Raw genomic sequence first — 26,497 nt, 5'->3', positions numbered from 1 at the left:
AGCTCCATTAACCCTATGTGGAATCTATTTGGAAGGGCAAGGATAACTTGGGACATACTCTTCATTTTCATTAACTGGGTAAACTCCTGGAAAATGTGCCAAAAACCATCATTGTACAAACCAAACACATTTATAAGTTATTACCAAGCATACGATAGAAAGTGGTTAAGCTTAAGAAATTAAAATTAAAATAAACACTTTGATTCACATGCACAAACATAAGATAGAAAGTGGTTAAGCTTAAGAAATTAAAATTAAAATTAAAATTAACACATTTTATTCAAATATTTTCGCATAAGAAATTAAAATTACTATCCTCAAGAGTGTTAAGCTTCCCCAATCAATTTTTTGTTAGGTATAGCGGCCTCAGATAGACAATGGTAAAGGTATGCCAATGTCATCCCTCCCCACAAAATGATTCATCGAACCAAGTACCTCCATCGTCTGCAGGTATATCAACTAGTTGTGTTTGTTGTTTTTATCAACAAACAACTTACATCCAAACAGATATAAGAAGAAACTCCTCAATTTGATGTGAATATGATAAAATGATCATTCCTTGCTTTGTTATATTAATTATTGGATGACTTACTTTTTTTTTAAACCGAGCCTATATTTTACTAATCAACACACACAATTTGATAGGAAAGTTACTACACAAATTTGAATTCAAATCTGAAGGAAACCACATATTTTCTTTTGTAACCAATTCCCACGAGGTTTTGAAGAAATATTATAGAGTGTAAACTAGGGAACTTCAAATGTATTTTATGCATCTTTAGAACTCGAATCAACTTATAGCTATTTCTATGAATTTTGTACTTGCTTATGTTAGATTTCAAATGTCACCAAGAATTCGTCAAACCTGACTTATATAGCTAAAGTTATGACCAAAACAGTAAAGAAGTATAATTGTCTTAATACAGTGACAAAGAGGAGCCTCCCCTAACCACCGATCATAATAAAAGGAAGTATCTGCCCTGTCTCCCACCTTTCACGACACCCTCTCCGAAAACCAACCTTCCCCCGTCTCAGCTACACCATCCCTTATCTTAACTACCTCCCTTCACCAAAAAGAACCACTTTGGCTCCCAACCTTCTCACCATACCTAGCAGCCAGCACCCTATACCAAAATCCTCCTTTATTAACTAACATCCTCCAACACCACTTTCGTAACAGTGAAAGATTAAACTCCCTCAACTGCCTAACCCCCAGGCCGCCATACTAAATTTTTTAAACAGATTCAATGGAAGAGATTTTACGTGGCGGATCTTTGAAGAAAGAAAGAGCATAGACAGGCAGAGAGTTCAGGACAGATTTTAGAAGAATCAAGCGGCCCCTGAAAGATCGAAAATGATCGAGTTTTAGAGTGTTACATTAACCCTTGTTCAAACCGAAACAATGTGTATACAAAGATATCTTATTTAAAAATTATAAAGAAAACATAGCTCTATACAATTTATAAGAAAGAAATATATAGTTTTAAGAAAATTAAAATCTTTATTATTATCCTATAATGGCATGCCAAGTTGACCAGACATGAGAGAAAATGTAATTTATACCCTTAAAAAAGAAATACGTTTGACAATTTAAAGGAAAGTTAGAAGGATGGAAATCTATTATTAGTAGTGATTTATTTTCTTAAGTTTTATTTATAGGGGATAAAACCTAAGTCTTTTTTAGCCACGTGTCACTTTCCATGCATTTTGGTTATAAACTTTCTAGTTCTTTTTTATGTGACAACTTTCACACACACACACACACACACATATATATATATATATATATATATATATATATACAAAATAAAAAATAACTATTATTTATTTTTGAGGCAAGACAACATTACAATTGTTGTTTATGAGATGAGATGACATGAGATTGCAAAAAGACGCAAATATCTTTATATCTTTGACAGAATCCTTATTTTTATAATTGTTAATCTCTTACATTTTGAAAAACTTTATTATTATTAATTATCATGCTTTTGACAAAATTTATTTTGTGCATAGACAAATATATATATTCACACAAACAGGGTGAACTTGTTCATTGGCATGCCAAGAAGATACAACGAAATGGCTCAAAAACAAAAGTTTTTCATTGCAGTCTTGATTGTTCTTCTTGTATATGCAGGAGGTATGTGGACAATTAACATATTAGTCTGAAAGTTTTTTCTCTATGCACACTAATATTGTTCATATTATGTACACTAATAATATTTCTTTTATATATGTGTCTATATATTTATATATATATATATATATATATACATATATATATATATATTATAAATGCACTAATAATGTTCTTCTAATTAGGAATACGCAACAGTGAATGTAGAAATGTGGTAGTTCTCCATTGCATCGGTGAATGTTCATATGGGTCTAGTTCTTGTAATGATCATTGCAAACACAATGGCTATACGAGAGGGGAATGCGGTCCACCGCCGAAGTATCATGATTGTTGTTGTGTACTTAATTAATGATTAGCTTTAATATTTGAGCTATTCTTCTTCTATATGAAATAAAACGTTGTTCAAACATAATTAAGCTTCATTGCAACTAAATAAAAACATGATATATTATCAAGAATTTGAATATATTCATCATATATCGCTTTTCCTTATTGTTTCCATGTAATTTTTTGAAGTGTTTTTTCATCAATTCCAAATAATTATTTAAAGTTAAAGATTAATATTAGTCGATTCTATAATAAAGAAAATCAAATGTAGTACTGCTGTAAAAAAAAGAAAGAAATAGAAATATAGTGAAACATGAAATCTTTCTTCTAAAGAAGGAAGATAATATATATATAAAAAGGATGTGTCTAATATGAATTGTTTCCGTATAATTTTTTGAAGTGTTTTTTTATTATCAAATCTAAATAATAATTTGAAGTAAATGATTAATATTGGACGATAATTTTTTTTTGAGCAAATATTGGACGATTCTTTTTATTTTTTTTGAGAAAAAATATTGGACGATTCTAATCATAAAGAAGTTTAAATGTAGTAGAAAATTGTGGCTCCCACTTTAAAGAACGCAAAGAAACACTATAAAATGTCAACTTTAACCCCCATCGAAAGTTAGCTACCGCTGCCTTCTTTTCATTGGTAGTTAGCTACTGTCGGTTCAATTTCAGCGGCAGTTAGATGCTGTTGTGATCTTGTTTCTCCAGAACACCACATTTTATCTGAGTATGCTACAAAATCAAACGATCAAACAAAAATGAAAATGATTTAAGGAAATGTGATAATAGGGAAAAGGCTAAAAACAACAAAAAATCATCCAGATTTGGCACATATTCTATGCCTTCTTTTTTAGTTTTTAAGAGGAGTGGCGATAAGAGAGAACGTGTTCCTACCATTGTATGTTTGAACACATTCTCTCCCATCACCATCCATCTTTTAAACTATCTACGCCTCCACGTTCGATTCGAAACAAAAAATAAATTTAAGCTGTAGGAAGTGTTTAGTTTGGTTGTTTTATGTTTAGTTTTTAGGAGGAGTGGTGATGAAAGAGAAGATGTTCGAACCATTGTTCAAATACCTTTGCTCCCATCACCATGCATCTTATAGAAATGTACCAACATCAGTTAAAATACAAAATATCAACCAAATACGAACAAATGTCATCAAAATATGAACAAAGCTTGAAAATGAAACTAGCAAGTCCTAAAACGAACAAAGCCTAACAAGTCCTAAATATGACATTACTCCTCCTCTAGCTCCTGCTCTTACTGCTGCCTCTTCGGCCTCCTATGCCTCCTAGTCAATATCAGTGCCAACCTCCCCCTAACATCACGCAAAGCCTAATATAACTTTGCATTGCTCAACCCCTCCTGAGCCAAATATTCATCAGCTCGGTTGACATCACCACTAACTAACTCAATGGTATCAGTCGATTCTCTCTCCTGCTACTTTTGTACAATGATCTCCTCATTTGGTGGCCTTGGAGGAGATCCCTCAATAGGTGGAAAATCTTTGGGTGAGACACCAACCCGTAACAGATCATATATCCGTCTTTGTAGTGCCATTGTACATCCACGAGCTGACCCCACTAATCTTGATGAATGGTGTGAACTTGATAATTGAGAAAAGCCTGCACAACCTGGGTATCACGCATAGCAGACAAACATGTGCGAAGGTATGAGCATTTCCTGAACGTACCCATATTGCCTTTTAACCCGCTCAGTCAAGTGATGGAACAACTTTCCACAACCAAACATCAACCATCCATAATAACAACATATCTCCTAAATACATGGATCTCCTTGTGCTCTTCGTACTGCATCCAACATACGTCATCCATCTCCAAATGATCAAGCGTCAAACGGTAGAGCTTCATAGCTCCATTACCCCTGTGTGGAATCCATCTAGTAGCGCAAGGATAGTTTGGAATATATTCTTCATTATCATCAGTTGGGTAAACTCCTGGAAAATGTGCAAAAACCCATCCATGTACAAACCAACCACATTTATAAGTTATTACCAAGCATATGATAAAAAGTGGTTAAACTTAAGAAATTAAAATTAAAATAAACACATTTTATTCAGATAAACAAACGTAAGATAGAAAGTGGTTAAGCGTAAGAAATTAAAATTAAAATATATCCATTTTATTCAGATACACAAGTATATGAAATTAAAATCATTATCTTTAAGAGTGTTAAGCTTCCCCCAATCGATTTTTTGTTAGGTTTATCGGCCTCACATAGACAATGGTAAAGGTATGCCAATGGCATCCCTCCCCGCGAGTACTGATTTATCGAACCAAGCTCCTTCATCATCTGCAGGTATATCAACACGATGTGTTTGTTGCTTTTATTACCAAACAACGTACATCAAAGCAGATATAAGAGGAAACTCCTCAATTTGGTGTGACTATGATAAAATTTCCATTCCTTGCTTTATTATATTAATTATTGGATCACTTATTTTTTTTTAAACAGAGCCTATATTTTACTAATAAACACACACAATTTGATAGGAAAGTTGCTACACAAATTTGAATTCAGATCTGAAACAAACCACATATTTTCTTTTGTAACCAATTAACATGAGTTTTTGGAGAAATATTATAGGGTGTAAAATTGAGAAACTTCAAATGTATTTTATGCATCTTTAGAACTCGAATCAACTTATACATATTTCTATGAATTTGTATTAGTTTATGTTAGATTTCAAATGTCACCAAGAATTCGTCAACCTGACTTTTATAGCTAAAGTTATGTCCAAAACATTGAAGAAGTATAATTATCTCAAAACAATGAAGAAGCAGACGAGGAAGATGAAAAAGTCAAAGTGGAAGAGGAAGAAGAAGAAGAAGAAAAAAAAAATAAGGTGAAGAAGAAGAAGATGAAGGAGGAGGAGGAGAAACACAACTCTTATTGACTATGTGGTAAAGTGTTCCTTTAAAAAAAATTCCTTATTTTTCTAAAAAATAAACACAGTTAAGTAACAACAATTTGAATCCAATTTTAGAGTGTTACATTAACCCTTGTTCAAACAGGAACAATGTGTATACAAAGATATCTTATTGAAAATATTATACAGAAAACAGAGCTCTATACATTTTATAAGAATATATAGTTATAAGAAAATTAAAATATATATCATTATCGTATAATGGCATGCCATGTTGGTCAGACATTAGAGAAAATGATGTTTATACCCTCAAAAACAAATAATTATCACAATTTAAAAGAAAGTTAGAAGGATGGAAATCTATTGTTAGTAGCGATGTATTTTCTTAAGTTTTATTTATAGGGGATAAAACCTAAGTCTTTTTTAGCCACATGTTACTTTCTATGCATTTTGGTTATAAACTTTCTTGTTCTTTTTTATGTGACAACTTTCATACATACATTCATACATACATATAACACATACATACATACATACATACATACATTTTAACACATATTTTTCAACACAATCTCTTTGATTGATTAAATTTACATGGGACCCACCAAATTTATATGAGACCCACATGATTTGGTAGGACCCATGTGAATTTTAACCAATCAAAGAGAGTGTGTTGAATAATGTGTATTAAAATGTGTGTTGCTAGTATTCCTCACACACACACACACACACACACACACACACACACAGATATATATATATATATATATATATATATATATATATATATATATATATATATATATATAAAATTGAAGTAGCATTCAATACAAAATACAAAATTACTATTATTTATTTTTGAGGAAGGACAACATTACAATTATATTTATTTTTTAGGCAGGACAACATTACAATTGTTGTTGTTAATGAGATTGCAAAGTGACGCAAATATCTTTATATCTTTGACAGAATCCTAATATTTTCATAAAACATATACGGTGTGCATACCACAACCATTTTTGGTTGTTAATATATCACACCTCTATATATTATTGTTAATATACCACATATATATTCAAACAAACAGGGTGAACTTGTTCATTAGTATGCCAAGAAGCTACCAAGAAATGGCTCAAAATCAAAAGTTTTTCATTGCAGCCTTGATAGCTCTTCTTGTATTTGCAGGAGGTATGTGAACAATTAACATATTAGTTTGAATTTTTTTTCTCCATGCACACTAATATTATTCTTATTTTGTACACTAATAATGTTCCTTTTATATATTATATATAAATTGCACTAATAATGTTCTTCTAATTAGGAATATGCAACAGTGAATGTAGAAATGTGGTAGTTATCCGTTGCATCGGTGACTGTAAATATGGGTCCCGTACTTGTAATGATGATTGCAAACACAGAGGCTATACGAGAGGGGAATGCTCTCCACCGAAGCAACATGATTGTTGTTGTGTACTTAATTAATGATTAGCTTTAATATTTGAGCTTTTCTTCTATATGAAATAAAATGTTGTTCAAAAATAATTAAGCTTCATTGCAACTAAATAAAAACATGATATATTATCAAGAATTTGAATTTATCCATCATATGTCGCTTTTTCTTATTGTTTTGATATAAATTTTGAAGTGTTTTTTCATCAATTCCAAATAATTATTTAAAGTTAAAGATTAATATTGGTCGATTCTAATAATAAAGAAATTGAAATGTAGTAGTGATGTAAATTAAAGAGTAGGAATATAGTGAAACATTAAATATTTCTTCTTTTTTTTTTTGTCAAAAAAATTAAATGTTTCTTCAAATGAACGAAGATAACGTATATAAAAAGGGTGTACCTAATATGAATTGTTGACTTCTAAATGCCGTTTTTGTTTCAAGTAAGTCGCTTCAAACTTTAGCAATAAAAGATGCTATTTTTCTTAACTACGAAAAAAGTTTCTAAATCATCTTGAAGGAGGACATACCCGTGATGCATGTGATTTCGATTCCATCTGGGTTGAATAATAAAGGTAAATCAACAATAGATTCAGATATGTTTGATCCTATTGAGAAGAAAAATCAAGCTGAAAGGGATAAACAAGCTGAAAAAAGAAAGCAGAGTTATGCTATTGGAATATCCCTCTGAAAATTGAATGATTATGTCTACAAAAACTATATTTTGAATGGATTCGCAAACAATCTATATAATTACTATACATACTGTGTGATACTGCGAAATAGGTTTGGGAAACTTTGGAGAAAAAGTATGATACCATGAAAGTTGGAGTCAAAAAGTATTTTGTAAGTCTCTGCCTGAAGTACCAGATGATTGACGATAAATCTATTGAGGCGCTATCTCATGAACTTCAAAAGATAGCTCACAAAACCGTGTCTGAAGGTAAGAAGTTAGATCAACAATTTCAAATTGTTTTTATAATTGACATACTGCATAATGCTTGGAGTGACTTCAAGAATCTTCTTAGGTATAAGACTAAGAATTCTCGCTTGAATGTATGATTACCCGCATTTGAATTGAAGAAGAATCAAGAAAACGAGATTTAAAAGATAAGGTGCTTGTTGTCTCGAATAACAACACCAAAAATAATTTTGCAAGTGTTGTTTTAAATCCTAGCGAAAAACAATTTAAGAATCAGAACTGCCTTGTGAATAAGAATTTCAATCAGAATAAGAATAAGAACCCATAAAAGGCCCAAAATCAGCAACCACAGAAGAATGACTTTGTTACGCAATTCAACTGTTACAATTGTAGTTTATAGGGCTATATGACACGCAAGTGTAGGAATAGGTCAAACAAAATTGCTTAGGCTCACCTAAGAACTAAAGATCCGTTCATGGCTATGATTATTGAAGTCAAACTAGTTGGCGAATCAGATAGATTGTGGATGGACATTAGCCCCACTTGTCATGTCTGCTTTGACCGTGCTATGTTAAAGACATACACCGCTATTGAAGATTAAAAATTTCTTTTGGGAGACTCACACACCACCAATGTTGCTAGAATTCGAGACGTGGAGTTGAAGTTCAACTCTGGAAAAAGTTTGATACTAACGGATGTGATGCATACTCCTAAAATTAGAAAAAATATTGTTTCTGTTTTTTCTATTAATTAAGGCAGGATTTAGTCAATCTTCAGGGGTTGATTTGTATACCATTACTAAAAATGGTATCTTTGTTTGGAAAGGGTACGCCACTGATGGCATGTTTAAATCAAACATTGATATGAATAAAATCTCTCCTTGTTATTATAGGTTGTGTCATTTTAACATTTGATGCTAAACAATGTCACATAAATAAAAGAATTATTCAAAACATGAGCAACTCATTCCGAAAACGTCTTTAATTGATTTTGAAAAATGTCAATTTTGTGGTCAAGCTAAGATAACCAAAGATTCGCATAAATCAATAACATGAGAAACCAAACTATTTGATTTAATACACTTTGCATTATGCGAATTACAGTAGAAACTCTTTAAATTAGTATTCGGTAAATTAATAAACTCTCTAAAATAATAAATTTGTCCGGTCCCGACTTGGGCCAATGTAAAAAATTGAAAAACTCGATAAAATAATAAGATAATAATTTTTCAGGAGATCCCTTTATAATTTTCGGTCCCAAGAAAATCATAAATTAATAATTCATAGAAACTGAAAAAAAATATATTACACTCTATTGAAATATGATTCAATAGTTGTCCGTTTTCCTTTAAAGTTCAAAAGTCATTATTGATTTCCAATACATATGAACACAATAGTTACTAATTTACATTGAGTCCCAAGGTTCGCTGCAACATAATTCTAAGAGGCATAGACTAATTTGCCTTTTTGTTTGGTATGTACAGTATAATTACTTAAAAACTCTTTAAATTAATAATTATTAATTTATCGATAAATTAATAACTCTCTAAATTAATAAATTTCTCTGGTCCTGACATTATTAATTTATAGAGTTTCTACTGTAGATGTTAACTTGACTAGAAACAGAAAAAGATATGTTATAACTTTTATTGATGACTGCTCTGACTATACTTATGTATATCTCATGAAAAATAAAAGTGATATGCTTGATACGTTCAAATTATTTACAATAGAAATTGAAAATCAATTCAATAAAAGAATCAAGTGTTTTTGTAGTGGCAGAGACACTAAATATGAATCACACACGTTAAATGAGTATTATAAAGAGCACAAAATCATTCATGAAACAACGGCTCCATAGTCTTCTGAAATAAAACTTATTTGTTGGGTTGAAAGAAAAAAATAGAACCTTTACCGATTTAGTAGTTGCTATCATGCATAATTCTGATGTAGTGCCTCATTGGTATGGGGAAATTTTATTGATTGTTTACTATGTGCTAGGTTTTATAGATTTAATACCCAAGACTAGGAGAAAAATTTCTCCAAAAGAAATTTTGAAAGAAAGGAAACCCAACTTATCTTATTTTCGAACTTGGGGCTGCCTGACCTATGTTAGGATTCCAGACCCCAAGAGAATTAATCTCGCTAGTAAATCCTATGAATGTGCATTCATCGGGTATGCTATAAATAACAAAACATATATGTTTTATGACCTAAATGCTAGAGTAATCTTAGAATCAAATGATGTCGATTTATATGAAAATAAATTCCCATTTAAATCAAGAAATAGTAGGGGCACTAATGGGGGCGCTAGTGAGAGCACTACACAATATCTCATTCTACTAATACAAAGTTGTGATTAAAACACCGAAAGAGAAGTTATAGAACCTCGAAGACGTAAGAGAGTGAGAATTGTGAAAGAGTATGAACCCGATTATGTGGCATGTACATTACAGGGTGATCCATCTAGCCTTAAAGAAGCTTAATTTGTCTTCTTTGGATGTTGACTTATGGCAAGAAACTATAAACAATGAAATGGATTCTCCACAGTCTAACAAAACGAGGCACTTAGTTGACTTGCCTTCTGTTTGTAAACTAATAGGTTGTAAATTAATTTTGAAAAAGAAACTAAAACCTAATGAAACAGTTGATAAATCAAGGATCACCTTGTAGTCAAAAGTTTTAAACAAAGAGAAAATATAGATTTTTTTACACTTATTCACCGGTCCACTAGAGTTAAATTAATTTTCTTAATTGCTATTCATAACTTCATAGTACATCAACTAGATAAGAAAACTGCTTTTTTAATGAGGAATTAGAAAATAAAATCTATATGAAATAACCTGAATGTTTTGTGATTCACAAATAAAAAAGCAAGGTCCGTAAGATAGACAAAAGATGAAGATGAAGAAGACATAGCTATTTTTGTAAACTTCATACCATCATGAACTTCATCATCATGATGATTAAAGATGAAGAAGTTGCAAAGAATTAGAGAGAAAGAGAAGAAAATTGAACATGACAGAGTTCTGTAAATTGATTGATCAATAAGTTAGTTATATATATAGCTTCTATTCATAAATTATGAGAATCTAATTAACTCTTAGCTTGTGCCAAATAACTTATAGTTTTCAGTAACTAACTCTATAATATGCTAATATATTTTAGGTTTAAATGTGTAATTGGTCCCTGCACTTTCAACAGATTTTGGCATTGGTCCCTGCACTTTTTTTTGTTTGGCATTGGTCCCTGCACTTTGTAAAAATATTGGCATTGGTCCCTGCACTTTTTTTTGTTTGGCATTGGTCCCTGCACTTTGTAAAAATATTGGTATTGGTCCCTGCACTTTGGACAAATATTGGTATTGGTGCCACGTGGCATGAAATGATTGGGATCAATACCAAAATTTTTACAAAGTGCAGGGACCAATACCAATATTTTTACAAAGTGCAGGGACCAATGTCAAACAAAAAAAAGTGCAGGGACCAATGACAATATTTTTACAAAGTGCAGGGACCAATGCCAAACAAAAAAAAGTGCAGGGATCAATGTCAAAATCTGCTGAAAGTGCAAGGACCAATTACACATTTAAACCTATATTTTTTTATACATAGTAATCATTTGGCTAATTGTTTATAAAACTAGTAGTGAGACCAAATTAACTTACATGGAACTTGATTTCTCAAGTTTAACATACATGAACATCAAAAAGTAATTGGCGCTAATTTTGTGTCAGCGTCTTGGAACAAATGTTCAACTTAACTAGTACTAAGTAGCGTCGGATGGACGCTTGTGACTTTGAAGATTTTTAGCGTCCAATTTTCTAATCGTAGTGTTGACTCTTTTCTGATTCTAGGACGCTTGTGACTTTGAAGATTTTTAGCGTCCAATTTTCTAATCGTAGTGTTGACTCTTTTCTGATTCTAAAACACTTGTTTCTTGTTGTGATCTTTCTCTTTTCTTCTTTTCAAGTTGAGAGTACAAAACATCACACTTTACCTTGATGTGTTACTATGTCAACATTCTACGTTTGTAATGATTCTTTATACTTAGTCTATTAATTTGAATTTTGTTTTTTTTTTTTTGGCTTTCGCACCGGTTTCCGACCCACAAAGGTAGACGACTAATTCGGCTCATGCTTAGAGGCATGCGCACTGGTCAAGCGTTGTTCCCTCTGGGAATCGAACCCGATATTCCTCGGATACGTCCTTGGAAGAAGCTCCTTGCCACTGGAACCCAAACAACTTGGTTTATTAATTTGAATTTCTGTTGCAACTAATCATTTATTGACTTTATACATAAATTGAGATGAATGATAACTAACGAAGTTCTTTTCACAATCAACAATTGCTTTAAATTATAGTTCTGAACATAATTTTATTATCTAAAATTTGGATGCTGATTAGCACAAGTCATCATTCGTTGAAAGCTCAATGTCTTACAATTACTAAATTGAACTTAAATTATTAAAGGAAAAATCGTATTTCTTTATTACCAATAATTTGAATATTTTTATTACGATACAACACATATGCTCCTGTACGTCACGCATATTGAATCGTATATTCTTGACGATTCCATCAACTAGCCTTAATTAATTGGAACGTGGAGATTAGATACCACTGCAGTAAGAGCTCGTGCATGCCATGCAGCGGCTCGTGCAGAACGTTTGAGGTTTATCATTTTCTATTCTCCCTGGCTTATGACATCTCTTCCTAAATTCGACCATGATTTCTTGCGGTCTGCAAATAAACGCATTCATAAGTCATTCGTGATCGTTAGATTGAGATCGGATAGGTAAAAATTTAACATAAATATTTTTTTGATCTGGTTGGACCTAAGAAAGTGGTTGACTGGTTGAGGTCCGTTGAGTTGTGAGAACCGAGCTCCGATCTGTCCATTGTGAGCCTAGCTCCGTTGAGTTGTCGGTTGAGGGTCCTTCTCCACCGGAGAGGTTCAAGAGAGAATGCGCCTATAATATGGGTAAGAAGTGTTGTACCTGACTCGGTACTAAGCCTGAGTATATACAGTGGTCAAGTAGGTCTTATCTGTCACCTTTTCTCCTGCCAGCTATGCCTGGTGGTACAAACGTGAGTAACCCTTGAGGAGGTGAGGAGTTCTCGGCCCGTACGAACATGAGCAACCCCCAAACTCGTGGTGAGGGACTCTTGGCTTGTATAGTAATCCAGTAGGTTTTAGCGCATGTCTATCGTATGGCGTCGCCTATCTAGTGGACTCGGGTCGGTCATGAGCCTAGTCGGATGGGGCCTTGGGCCAGTCTGGAACATTTTTTATTTATGAAAAAGTAATATGTATTGAATTTTGGATCATTCAATCTTGATCCCATAGTTTTAAAAACCAAACCGGTGGTCGACTCGGTAAGGGTACTGGGTCATTGGTTGAACCACTGGGTCACTGGTCGAACTGCATGACTGGTTCCCGGTCGGACCGGTTCAACCTGCCGGTCCGGTTTTCAAAATTGTGCTTGATCCAACAACCATGGATGTCGTAACAAGGATGATGTGATCGCGTGTACACAGAATATTGTTTATATTGGCAGTAAAATTCCCATGTGTGTGACATGTGTATTGTGTGTTTGTTAAACAATCATAGCATATTTTTTATTTTTTTTTTACATTTTTTGAATATCTAGTTGAACTTGAAAGTTAGTAAAGTGATCCACTAATAACTCAAAACAATGATTTTTTTTTGCACTTTAAACTATTACGCCAAGGAAGGAAATTTGTCCCTTTGACGTGGTTTCCTAAACTACTCCAACGAGTGTTATGTACGACGTTAGATTTTTGTGAGTTACTAAACAATGAATTTGATCCTTTTGCACCTCGAGATCATTGGTTGATTGTGTTGACGGCCTTTGATCGTTGAACCTTCGTTAGTAGTATCCTTCTTCCCTGGAGGGGGTGGTTTACCTACATACACTCTAAGGGTCAATTCAGTAAGTATCATGGCCGATAGAGGTATCTAGGGTAAAAAATGAACATACTTGGATCAATGTCATGATTTAGTATTTATAAGGGAAGTTTAGACCTGGACAACTATCCTCAAGAGACTCTTGTAAGCAGATCATGAGTAATCATCATTAGATTTGGAATGAATCTAGTGATATCTAGGGCAATTCCATGCTATGGTGATCCCGAGTATGAGACTTTAAGGGTACCCTGAATCCAGGCAAGGATTGAACTTTGGCCCATTTTGAAATAGAATTGCATAAGTAGAAGTAAATTAAAAACATAAAAAATAAATTCTTGAAAATATACTCAATTGGTTGACCATGCATATATGTTCGATTCAAATACAAAATGCTATATTTATAGACAAAAATAGTCATACTAGCCAAAACATTGTGCCTACAATATCTAGCCTCGTCCACATAGTGATACTAGTTTAGATCCCTATGAGATTTTAAATGTATCCTATGAGATTTCTCAAACGACTGAGCGATGAGGAGAGGGGGTGAGCGAGAGTACCGCGATGGTCAGCGGCAACGTCACGGGCCATCGCGCCGGCATGCTTCGCCGGATTGAGGAACTTTGGGGGGGGGGGATAGGGTTCCAAGCTGGGTGCCACAAAGGGGTGGGAATGAGGGACAATAGACTGAGGTGAGACCGAGACGGAGGAAAGCGCGGTGACAAGTTTTTCATGGTCAGGACAAGTTTTAGGAAGATGAAGAGCGACTTCGGGCTAGAGAGGATTTCAAGTGTCGTCAATTTAGGGTTAGGAATTTATCACGGGAGGATCGCTACTACGGGGATTATGATACAAAATCAGACTTTTCTGAAGGTAGACCGTTGAGATGGGGTGATCACGATTTTGAGGATGATGGTTTACAATGAAGATGATGATCGATTACAGAGGCATACTGTGAATAGGAATGCAACGTGCAGTCAGGCATGGCAGGAACCACGACCAGGTGCAATGGTTTCGGTAACAAAGTCAGTGTGCGACAATGAACATGAAGGCAACAGAAACGGACGGATTCCAGAATCGGCACTAAAACGGTTTGTAACTTTTTACATCACTAATTTCCCTCCTCAGGCTTCGAATTTTTTCCTATGAAAGGGTTTCGAAGTTTGTGGTATTTTAGAAGAGGTTTTTGTTGCAAACAATAGGAATAGGAATGGAGAAGTCTATGGTTTTGTCCGTTATGCAAAAGTGAGCGATGTTGACAAGTTGTTAAAAACCTTAAATAATGTTTGTTTCGGTTAATATTGTGTTCGTGCTGTGCTTGCGAGGTTTGATAGGAAAGTGGTGAGGGAAGGCAAGGGTGTAGGAGGTAAGATGGTGGTGGGTGAGGGCGGAGGAGCGAAGGTTAGGGAGAGGGAGATGGGTTTTGAGGGAGAAAAAAGAAAGGAGGGTTTTGAGGAAGAAAAAAGAAAGCAAAAGATTGAGGGAGAAAAAAATAAAGGAAGGGTTGAAGGGCAGAGGTGAGGATAGGTCGGTTAAGGATGGGAGTGTGAAGGAGGGAGTTGTCAGAGGAGTGAAGGTGGGATCAGTTTTGGTGAGGGTGGGAGGAGAGGGGAAGAAGGGAGGTGAGGGTGTCGGTATTAAGAAGGTGGGGGTGAAGATTGCAAACACAGACAAGCAGCCAACGTCCACAAAACTCATTCAGAATTATAGGTCGTGTGGGCAAAACACGGTCTTATTGGCACTGTAATTGAGGGGGCGTCCATACCGCTCATTCAGAGTAGGGTGGAGGACGCCGGTTTTAAAGACATTGATATTATACCTCTTAGGGCTGACAAAGTTTTTGTGCATACACTCTCGAGTGCGGATGTTTCTGTCACTATTAATGAAGCAAAACAATTCTTTGATCTAATTTTTTCGAATATGGTGTCTTGGAAGAAAGAGGTGTTACCATTTCAGAGGGGAGCATGGATCAGATTGTATGGAATACCATTACATGCCTGGAATGAAAATTTCTTTAAATTGTGTGTTCTTGACTGTGGAAGGTATTTACGAACATATAATTTCTCTTTGAATAGAGAACGGTTTGCTGATTTCCACATCGTCCTTGGAGGTGTTAAATATTTCTGAGCAAATTCTAGTCGACGGTTTGATGGTGGAGATAAAAATTATAGAAGAATGGGGATTCAATTTAGGCGGTGACGTTTGTCTGTACGACGAGGATGACAACTCTGTTTCTGAATCTCAAATGAATGCATACTTACCTGAAGATGGTGAAATAAATAATAATGTTGAAAGACTGGCGGACAAACTTGTGCATGACTTGGTGGAAACAGACGACATTCATAGTGATGCTATGAACATGAATGAAAAGGCACCAGCGAAGACTACATAGTCCATTGAGATGTCCGACAATATACATCAAAATGGAATTACGGTAAGTCATGGGGTACAAAGCAGACAACAGCAGCTCCTGCATTGACCGTGGATATTGTGAATATGGATGGTTCAGCTATGGGGAACAGCAAAGCAGTACAGATCGTGTCAGAGTTGAAGGAGGATGCGTCTTTCGTAAGGGGCAAAGTATCCTCAGAAGTAGTACGGTCGGCTAGAAAAAGAAGAAAACAAAGCAAATCATGTTCAACGGGTTGTTCAGGTCCTTGGAGTGTGGATTGGTTACGAAACGTTCAACAAGGAGATATATGCCTCGTTTCTTCTAAAAACAAGAGATTAAAAAAGGTGGTGAAGGATAAAAATAATAGTGGCAGGAATGGTAAGAATAAAGTTGTCAAAAAAAAGGCGGGAGGTGTTCTTCGACATCTGGTGCTCACTCTTAAAAAGGCGGCGAGATTTCCGAGCAAGGATAGAGAAGAGGTCATGAAGGTGCTTCGTAATTCAAAAATTATGAAAGTTTTGAAACAAAAAATCAGGAATCGACGTCGTGAAAGAGAGCGCGTTACAAGGTCTCTTGAGGTCGGTAGTCACAGTTCTCAAAATGAAACTTCTTCTTCGGCTTCAGTGAATAACGATTGGAAGAACTGGGTGGCTTTAAATGGAAGCGAGGTGTCTAAAGCGGCGGATGTTCAGTGTATTGGTACGGCTATAGGAGTCTCTTTTAAAGGGAGCTGCCATAATAAATTTAGTGTGTTATCTTGTCGAAAAATAGAGGAGTTTGGGCCTGTGTTGATGCCGGTGGCGGATGGAGGAGTCGAGGAGGATGGGGGAGTTTAGGAGTGTGGTGTGGTGTTGGGGTGTGTGCGGGGTGGGTGTGTGTTTTGAAGATTGTTTCATGGAATGTGAGGGGGTTGGGGGTTTAGAGAAGAGGAGGGATGTGAGGAAGTTGGTGGGAGACAAGAGTCCTTTCATATTATGTTTAAAAGAAACAAAATTATCTATGTGTGATGAATTCTTATGTAATTCGTTGTGGGGAGATTCAAATCATGCCTTTTCTTTCTGACCATCAGTAGGGGCTTCAAGGGGCTTGTTAATTGTTCGGGACTCGAAGGAAGTGGAGGTTTGGTCATCTGGTAGTCAAGATCATGTGCTTCATATACATGGCAGATTCACTCGGACTAATGAAGAGTTTTATTTGTTTAATATTTATGCTCCTTGTGAACCTCGGGCAAAACAGGATTTGTGGGTTTCTTTGTCAACCAGATTGCAGTTGTTGGGCGGGGAGAAGGTGTGTGTGCGGGGATTTCAATGCGGTTCGTAATGTGGAGGAAAGATGGTCGCATAGGGGAAGTCGTGTCACGTATGATATTCAGCATTTCAACCTCTTTATTGATGAAAATGGGTTGGTGGATTTGCCCTAATGTGGTCGTCGGTACACGTGGTTCAAAGGTGATGGAACCTCTATGAGCAGGATAGATCGTTTTCTTTTATCCGAAGAATGGTGTCTTCAATGGCCCAATTGTTTTCAGATAGCACTTCTAAGAGGAATTTCTAATCATTGTCCGCTACAGTTATCTGTGGATGAGGAAAATTGGGGTCCCCGTCCGTTGAGAATGTTGAAATGTTGGCAAGATATGTCGGGTTATAAACAGCTTGTTAAAGAAAAATGGCAGTCTCTTCATGTGGATGGGTGGAGCGGCTGAATGTTATGATGAATACGGTGGTGGAAAATAATTTGTTTACAGCCTACGGAGTTGGAACATCCAGATCGGCGGTGGTGTCTCACTTGCAGTTCGTAGATGACACATTATTGTTAGGTGAAAAGAGTTGGGTCAATGTGCGAACTTTAAGGGCGGTATTGACTTTGTTTGCTGATATGTCTGGCCTTTTAAAGTGAATTTTCATAAGAGTTTACTGGTTGGTGTCAATATTGGGGAATCTTGGTTGACTGAGGCAGCGTCCATCCTAAACTGCAAAGTGGGTAAAATTCTGTTTCTGTATCTTGGTTTGCCGATTGGAGGAGATCCTCGAAAGTTATCGTTCTGGGATCCTGTGATAGATACCATTAAAACTAGATCGGCGGGGTGGCAAAGTCGCTTCTTATCCTTTGGGGGCCGTTTAGTTCTTCTCAAGTCTGTCCTGACCTCGCTTCCTGTGTATTCCCTTTCCTTCTTCAAAGCTCCATCAGGTATAATTTTTCTCATTTAATCTATTTTTTTAAAAAAATTATGGGGAGGGAGTGAGGATAATAGGAAAATTTCCTCGCAATATTAGTGATCATTTTCACCAATTTACTCATTATATAGGTCATTCAAAGGCCCGCCGATCGTTCTTACAATTAATCTGGATTCTTTGTGTTTGGCTGGTGTGGAATGAACGTAACAATAGAAAGTTCAATAACATTGCAACACCAATTGAGCGGATCTTAGAAAAGGTTAAATTTCATTCGTTGTGGTGGCTAAAAGCAAATAAAACCACCTTTGTGTACGGTTCTCAGAGATGGTGGTCGGACCCTTTAGTTTGTTTGGGTATCGACTGACCTTATTTTTGTAATTATACATTGTGACTGACTCTTTTACGGGTTGGACTCTTTAGTACATCTTGTACTGAGGAGCTCTATACGCCGATGTTAATATATTCCATTTTGAATTTTTCAAAGAAAAAAGATCATGCCTCAACGAATACATATGCTTCAATTAGCAGTTCTATAAATATGGAACATGAGCAAACCATTGAATTGTCTTGTTCCTCATGGCTTTGACTAGTTCTAACATCAAATGTGATATGAATTGTTCCTCTGAGGCCAAGTGTAACCTTAATGAACCTTGCTGGTTCCTCTGAGACTGAGTATGGCCTAAATGGTACCTTTGAGGTCGAGTGTAACCTACTTGATTCTTCTAAGATCGAGTTTAACGTCGGTGGTTGCTATGAGCCAAGTGAATTGAATGGTTCTTTTGAGGCTTAAATGTAACATGAATGGTCTCTTTAAGGCCGAGTATCTTTGTTTTAAGTGATCTTCTTTAATTGTCTTAAGCGTCTTAAGTGATCATCCATACCAGTCTTAAGTGACAAATTTTTTGGTCAAATATTACTTATCTTCTAATAACCGGTGTTTTACTTGAAACCAATTTTATTATTAATGACTATTTTACATCATTAGTTAAAAAACAAAATTGATTTGGCTGTCGTGTAGATTTCATGTTATTTTATTTATAAAAGTTCTTAAGTCTGTTAGACAATTTTTTGGAGTCAAAAATGTTGTTGAAGTCTAAATTACTTCGTGGGTTTTATTATTTGTCTTTTGGAAGCATTATCAATGATTTTTTCATAACAAGGATTGGACTAAGGGTCAAGCCTACTCCCTATCAATATATTTTCATAACAAGCATATTGGACCAAGGGTCAACCCTAATCCCTGTTCTTTTTACATTAGTTTTGGATGTACTTAAAAAACACATCCAATAGCTAGCACCAAGATGTATCAGTTTTGTAGATGGTGTAGTCTTAATTGGAGAGCCGAGGGAGGAATTGAATGGGATGTTGGAGATTTGGAGCCAAGTCTTAGAAGCGTAAGACTTTCGTTTGAGTAGAAGCAAGACATAGTATATGTAATATAATTTTAGGAAAAGGCGAAGTAGTTTGACTTTAGAGGTGAAAGTTGGAGATCATATTATACAAGTTACACAGTTTAAATATCTTAAGTTCATTCTTTCAACAAAAAAATATTGGGGTTTTTAGTACAAAATGACGGAGAAATAAAAGAAGATGTAAATCATTGAATTTAAGGTGGATGGTTGAAATGGAAAAGAGCCTCAGGTGATTTTTTGTGATACGAACATGTCGTTTAAGTTGAAGTGAAAAAAATATCAGATAGTTGCAGAACAACAATGTTTTATGGAACATAGTATTGACAGTTAAGAACCAACACGAGAATAAAGTAAGTGTGCGGAAATGAGAATGTTGTGTTGGATGTGTGGTAAGATTAGATGGGTTAAGGTTAGAAATGACAACATTGTAGAAATAATTGGGCAAAACCTATAGTATAAATGTTGTGCAAAATAGGTTTAGGTGGTTTGGACATGTAGAGAGAAAATCTGTAGATTCTATAGTAAGAAGAGTATATCAAATAGAGGATAGTCATATTACAAGAGTTATAGGAAGACCTAGAAGAACTATAACAGAAACTATAAGGAAATACATACATACATATATATATATATATATATGAGTTGGATCTAAATATGATTTATGATAGAACAATATGACATATTTCGAACCATATAGTCAAGCCCACTTAGTGAGATAATGTTTGGTTGTTGTTGTCATGGTCTTTTAGAAGCATTAACTCATGCTCAACAACTATTATTTCATTTCATGATGTCCTACCACATTTATTAGTCAATTGCACGGGTCCAAATACTAGTGTTATTAATAAGTTACTAGCGTGAAAAGTGACAACTTTAGATTCATTTTGATAAAAAATTAATGGTGCAATATAATATACCATTTACAAAAATTGAAGACTATATTTTGTAGAGACATACACCCTCCGGTCACTAATATAAGCAAAAATCCACTTTTTAGATACATTCAATTAATGATGTATGTAGTCTTTATTATATGTCACATACATCATTAAATGAATGTATCTAAAAAGTGGATTTTTGCTTATATTAGTGACCGGAGGGTGTATATATTTAACTTTTAATTTTTCCATCAATAAAATATAGGATGCTTACGTAGAGAATGCATATGTTTATATTTATAGAGGATAGAGGATGAAGTGATGGTTATATATATAATTAATGTGGTATAGAAAACTTCATAATCAACTATTTTCAACAACTCCATCAACATTATGTTAGCGATATCTCCTCCTATGTTTTCAACAATTGGATGGGCCTTTGAGGAGCCAATAAGCCATAACCAGCATCAGAATCCATTCTACAAAGACACTATTGATCAATTATTTCATTTTGATGATCAAGTAGAGGCAGAAATTAATTCAACAGATCCCTCACAATCCACAAGCAGTGACCTTTGCATGGTCAAGAAGCTTGTTCATAATGCTAGTGAACGTCATCGCCGCAAGAAGATGAATAATTTGTATTCTTCACTCCGTTCACTTCTTCCTATTTCTGATCAAATGGTACTTAATTAATCCCTTCTTTCTGTTTCTAATTGTCTACTATGCTTTCGTTCATTTCGTTATATTTTTTTTAATCTTCAAAACGTTTTGTTTTGACATGAGTATGGTTGGAATTTCCTAATAGGGATGCCGTTTTTCGATATCACTTTAGATTGTGGTTGCATATATTTTTTTAGAACTATTGTATTAGTATTAATCTATACATATATGTTGCAGAAGAAATTGAGTATTCCAGCAACAATTTCAAGAGTCCTAAAATACATACCAGAAATACATAAACATGTGGAAGGACTAATTGAGAGAAAAGAAGAGATCTTATTGAGACTTTCTCCACAAGTAAATGAAGTTATTATAAGCAAAGAATCTCAAAAGAAGAAACATAATTACAACTCTGGTTTTATCGTTTCAACAAGTAGGCTAAATGATAGTGAAGTTGCAATTCAGATTTCATGTTACACTGTCCACAAGATTCCATTATCTGAGATTTTGCTATGTTTAGAAAATGATGGCCTTATGTTGCTAAATGTTTCTTCATCTCAAACCTTTGGAGGGAGGGTCTTCTACAATTTGCATTTTCAGGTGTGTTAATTTTACAAGACTTTGTTTATTTTCACAATGTGTAAATTCAGGAACTAATTAATTAAAAGCTCCTTTTGGGTTTTCTGCAGGTGGATAAAATACAAAGATTAGAATCCGATATTTTAAACGAGAAGTTGTTATCAATAATGGAAAAGGAAGGAGGGTTTTCAATACAATAAAATTTAATTACATTATTTTTTTTTTACATTGCTTTGATCATGGGGATTTTGCCTATACCATTATGCAAATGTTGGAAGCATGGATTGTAATTTTGCAAAGTTTCTTAGGAGTAATTTTAGGTTAATTCCTTGTGGAATGGTCAACAAATTATATAGCACATTTCTTATGAGTATAGTGAATACTTCTTAGCAGTTATATGTGTGTGTGTATATATATATATATATATATATATATATATATATATATATATATATATATATATAGGGTTTTGCTAGAAGCCACTTATGAAGGTGTCTTTTAGCAATACACACATCAATGTGTGATTTTCACTTTTTAATTATAACTTTGCTAAAAGACACCTTCATAAAAATTAGTTGGTGTCTTTTAGCAAATGTTCATAGAATAACTTGCTAAAAGACACCTTCATAAAATGTGTCTTTCAGCAAAACCCATATAAGTAATATTGATACTTAAGAAAGCCGTAATTAGTCAATTACATACATCCAAAAAAGATAACATCATTACTTAATTACTTAATCAATTAAATATATCTCAAAAAGAGAACATTGTTATGCTATATTATTTTTCCAAAAAGAACATCACTATCCAAAAAGGTCTTAATGCCATCAATTGTTCCAAAACCGGTTTAGTTCTTGGTAAATCTTCAAGCACAATGTGATCAATATTATAACACATACTGATCGTACCTGACCAGAAGGTGACTGCCGGTGCTCTGGATGCGGTGGTTGCTACGGTGGTAGAATGTGTTGAGATGCTTGTTGGAGTGGATGGGGGGTGTGTACCTGCAGGCACTCCGACGCTCAAGTCAGTAGAGATTCAGAGAGTGAGGGTTTGAGAGGAAGAAAGAGTTCTACCTTGGGGACTGCATTGAGTCCCCTATTTATAGAGGTGGAGGACTGCAGAGCCGTTGTGGTGGCACACCTGGCCCTGGCGGTTACGAAATCGTGGGAAGTGTAACCGCCAGGGAGTTTATTGCGGGAACGTGCAGAATGTGCAAAGAGACGTTGAGGGTTCTTTGAACCGGTCTCGTTTGCTTCGTGCACCCCCCTCGTGGAGAGAGGGTATGTTGCAAGCAATGATGCCAAACGTGGAGTTTGGGCTTTGGAAGATATTGGGCCTAAGTTAATGGACCAAAGATCTTTTGGGTCGGTCCAAAACAGTAGCCCCCCAAGTCGTTGCTCTTGACTAAGTGTGACGACTTAAGTGCGAGCGTTTGATCATTGGTGACCGACCGCTGGAGGATATTATCTTGTCGAGCATCTTTCCCGTTGAAGGGTAAAGAGAGTCTTGCTCGCCGGACCTGGAGTCTTTTTTGATTCAGAGTATAGTTTGCGTGGGCGGTCCAGAGCGTTAGTAGGGTGAGACGAGTGGACTCGTTCTTCCCTAGCCCTGTTCGCCTTGTGCTTGAATGAGTTTGCCAGTTTTGATGAGTCGTGCTCGGCATCTTGATGTTCGGAACGGATGATCGGATGGAAAGATTCCCTCGCTAGGGAGTTTAATCGAATGTCACTCCGCAATTAATGCTCCCGTTTCGAGGGAAAAATTGAAGAGACATGACCTTTGGTTTCTCTATGACACGTGTAAAGGCTATTGTAGTACTTGAGTACCTATAGTCTGTAGAGTGTTCTCGACTAGTGTTTCCGAGGTGTCATCATAACCGTTGATTCAATCTTGACGTTCCATGAACCGCTACCAACAATCAGAGCCCTTGGATGAATGGTTTGATCAGATCAGGACCGTAGGAACGTTGCAGGAAGGTAGAGTCGTATGTGAAGGACTGTATTGGATAGGAGGCTGTGCCTTTTGAGTGGTTTATGAAACGAGTATAAATAGTCCAAACGCTGTTTGGAATACCACTTCGTTTTCATTCCCACCAAGACTTAAAGATTTCTTTCAGAGTTTCTCAAGGCGAAACCTTCTAGTCCTTCAACTTTCTACTTCCAAGTTCAATCCTTTCGTTGTAACAGGTAACATTCTGATAACTTTTTTTGTTTTTGCATTTGCGTTTCCTTTAGTTTCTGCTTCTTTTAGAAACCGTAGGAATGTATGCTTTTAGGGCAAAAGTGTTTCCAACTCGGAGGTTTCCGCCATTGGATATGGCGGTTTCCACCGTGCATCGGGAGTCTTTGCAAGTATGCTGTCTATTTTCTATTAGCATTTAGAAGAACATTGGCGACAGGCTTGGGCTTCGTCTATAAGCCTTTGGGTCTGTTCGCCGGGATTTGATCTCCCGACGCGTGAGTTGGACTTGTCGTCCCTCTTGTTTTCTAGTGGTAGTGTTTTGATCCCTTCCTTACCGTGGACGACCTGATGGGTGAAGGAAGGGTGGATCTGAATGTTGGATTCACTTTTTCCCTTGCTTTTTCAGGTTTTTCATGGCGGAGGAGGGAAAGTCTACTACTTCCTGGCTAGGAGAGGAACCTCTAGAAAGAAAGTCTGTCTTCGTTGTTGATGGCGTGGGCGAGATTACTTTTGGGACTATAGGCGATACTAGAGATTGGGAGCTGATTCATCTGAGCACGTCTGATCGGGTGTGTTTGGAGTACGAGAACCATGTCTTTCCCATGTATGAGGTTGTTTTCAAAGACATGGGTTTCCAGCTTCCTTTCTCCAATTTCCAGCGGGATATGCTTCGTTGGACCAAGTTGTCCCCTTCTCAGATCCATCCCAATTCTTATGCCTTCATGATGGCTTTCGAGCTGCTGTGCGATTATCTCCGCATCCAAGCTTCTAAGAATGTTTTCTTCTCCTTCTTCACTGTGCAAAGAGGCGCGGACTGGGTTTCCTTTCGCCAAACCTAGAAGATGTTTGAGATTTTTGCCGGAAAGGTCTGGAGCTTTAAAGAGCGTTTCTTTCTGGTCCGGCTGAAAAGTACGGCCGCTTTGGACAACCTCTTGTAAGCCGCTAAGGATGGCGAGCAGGAGCGCCGTCTTTTCTTTCACTTGTGCTGGTCTCAGGACCACTTTGCCTATGAACCGAGGGACTTTGGTCTAACCATCGCTAACCTCACTGATGAAGAAAAAAGCCTGCGTCAACAACTTGGGGCTTTTGTTCAGTCTCTCCCGCAGAGGCTTAAGACTGACAAACGGGGTAACCCATTGATGAGTGTGGACAGGACTCCAGTAACAGAGCCCCGCCTCATCAATACCCACGAGTTGCTGACTTCCGAGAACTTTGAGGATTTCCTCGATAGTTTATATTTTCCTTTTTCGTCTTTCAACTGTCTGCTTTTTGCTACCTTCTTATTTTGTTCTCCTAATCGGACGAAGTTTCTATGTCTTTGTGTTTGTAGAAAAAATGAAGAAGGACTTGGGGGCCCTCGTGAATGCGGGGAGCAAGAAGATTTCAGCCAAGAAGAAGCGGAAAAGTGTTCAATCTCTGGAGCATCTTATCGCTGGTTCTGGTCCTGGCTCGTCTTCTGGACCTGTGGTGGACTTGGAAGGAGAGGAGCCTTCTGAGGAGCTGGTGCAGGATTCTGCCAAGAGACAGAGGGTGATGATGTCTTTTGAGGATCCAATCACGCCGATCAAGGCTGTTCCCGTCCGTTCTGAGAAAGGAGACTTCCTCCAGCTTTCGAAGGTGTGGTCCGAGCCGGAGCTTTGTGGCCCTCAGTCGACCCTTTTCTTGGATGATCCGGAGTAAGGCGATAACTGATGGGGTTATTGCCACTATGAAGGCTTTGGATGTCGCTGCTTCCCTAAACAACGCTTCGCTGGAGAGTGAAGTTCGGGTTGATGCTTTGGCGCGGGAGAGGGATGCCTTGTCCACCAAGGTCGCTGCTCTTGAGGAGGATCAAAGGAGCAAGAGGTCCGTCGCTGAAGAGCGTGACCGTCAGCTTGCTTCTTTGAAGGAGCAGTTTTTAGAGGCTCAGACTGCTCTTGAGCAAACGGCTGCATCTTCTCGGAAGCTGGCCGAGGAGAAGGCGTCATTGGAGGAGGCTCTGAAGAAGGTTGACCTCCCTGGGGAGGATGAGGCGGAAGACCTTGCTGTCCTAGGGCGCGCAGGCCTTGTGGACAGGATTGGTGAGCTGGAAGGAAGCTTGGTGGAGGCCGTCCGGCTTGGTTTTGATCGGGCGGTGGCCTATTTGAAGGTGGTGAACCCGGGTATCGAGCTGAGTGTCGAAGGAATTCATCCCTTGAGCGAGGTGAAAGATGGGGTGATCACTCCTCCCCTTGCTCCCGAAGAAGAAGATGTGCATGTCGATGAGGCCCAGGACTGATAAGGCCTTGTAATTAATTTCTTCAACAATTATGCTTGTAATGACATTGTGCGCCCTTCGTGGTTTTAGCACTTTTTATAATATAATTGTTTCATTCTCAATTACACTTGTCTGAAATGTATGTTTTACTTTCAAGTATAATGTTTTGAATTTGATTGCTCGTTTGTGTGAGGCTTTTTAATATTATTTGAAGTATTTGTTGAGAGCGAATTATCTATCTTGTGTGTTTGACAGACTGCAATAATTTGTATGCCCTTAACTGTTCGACTTGTATTTGTTGTTTGCTTATG

The 26,497-nt window shown here is 36.4% G+C and overlaps 1 protein-coding gene and 2 long non-coding RNA genes across 4 annotated transcripts; all 3 read left to right on the top strand.

Annotated features, from left to right (window-relative positions):
• Positions 1-2,062: 2,062 nt before the first annotated feature.
• Positions 2,063-2,595, top strand: LOC146954626 (uncharacterized). The gene is made up of 2 exons (XR_015005649.1): positions 2,063-2,140; positions 2,323-2,595. It is a non-coding gene; the product is annotated as an uncharacterized LOC146954626 (long non-coding RNA).
• A 3,838-nt stretch (positions 2,596-6,433) lies between these two features.
• On the top strand, positions 6,434-6,957 carry LOC146954625 (uncharacterized). Its single transcript, XR_015005618.1, has 2 exons — positions 6,434-6,557; positions 6,691-6,957. It is a non-coding gene; the product is annotated as an uncharacterized LOC146954625 (long non-coding RNA).
• Positions 6,958-20,877: 13,920 nt separating this feature from the next.
• Positions 20,878-22,139, top strand: LOC146954624 (transcription factor ORG2-like). 2 transcript variants are annotated; one of them, XM_085717333.1, is made up of 3 exons: positions 20,878-21,208; positions 21,428-21,787; positions 21,877-22,139. In XM_085717333.1, exons 1-3 carry the CDS (start codon positions 20,918-20,920, stop codon positions 21,964-21,966), a joined length of 741 nt encoding a protein of 246 aa, XP_085573459.1. In that variant the 5' UTR covers positions 20,878-20,917; the 3' UTR covers positions 21,967-22,139. The 2 variants fall into 2 exon arrangements, with proteins under 2 accessions (XP_085573459.1, XP_085573455.1); XM_085717329.1 differs by having other exon boundaries at positions 21,425-21,787.
• Positions 22,140-26,497: the final 4,358 nt, after the last annotated feature.

The sequence above is a fragment of the Medicago sativa genome, chromosome 1 (assembly GCF_051527215.1).
Source record: "Medicago sativa cultivar Bolivia chromosome 1, Bolivia_mono, whole genome shotgun sequence".
Lineage (NCBI taxonomy): Eukaryota > Viridiplantae > Streptophyta > Magnoliopsida > Fabales > Fabaceae > Medicago > Medicago sativa.
The sequence above is the reverse complement of the archived record's forward strand: the minus strand, read 5'-3'. Positions and strand labels throughout refer to the sequence as shown.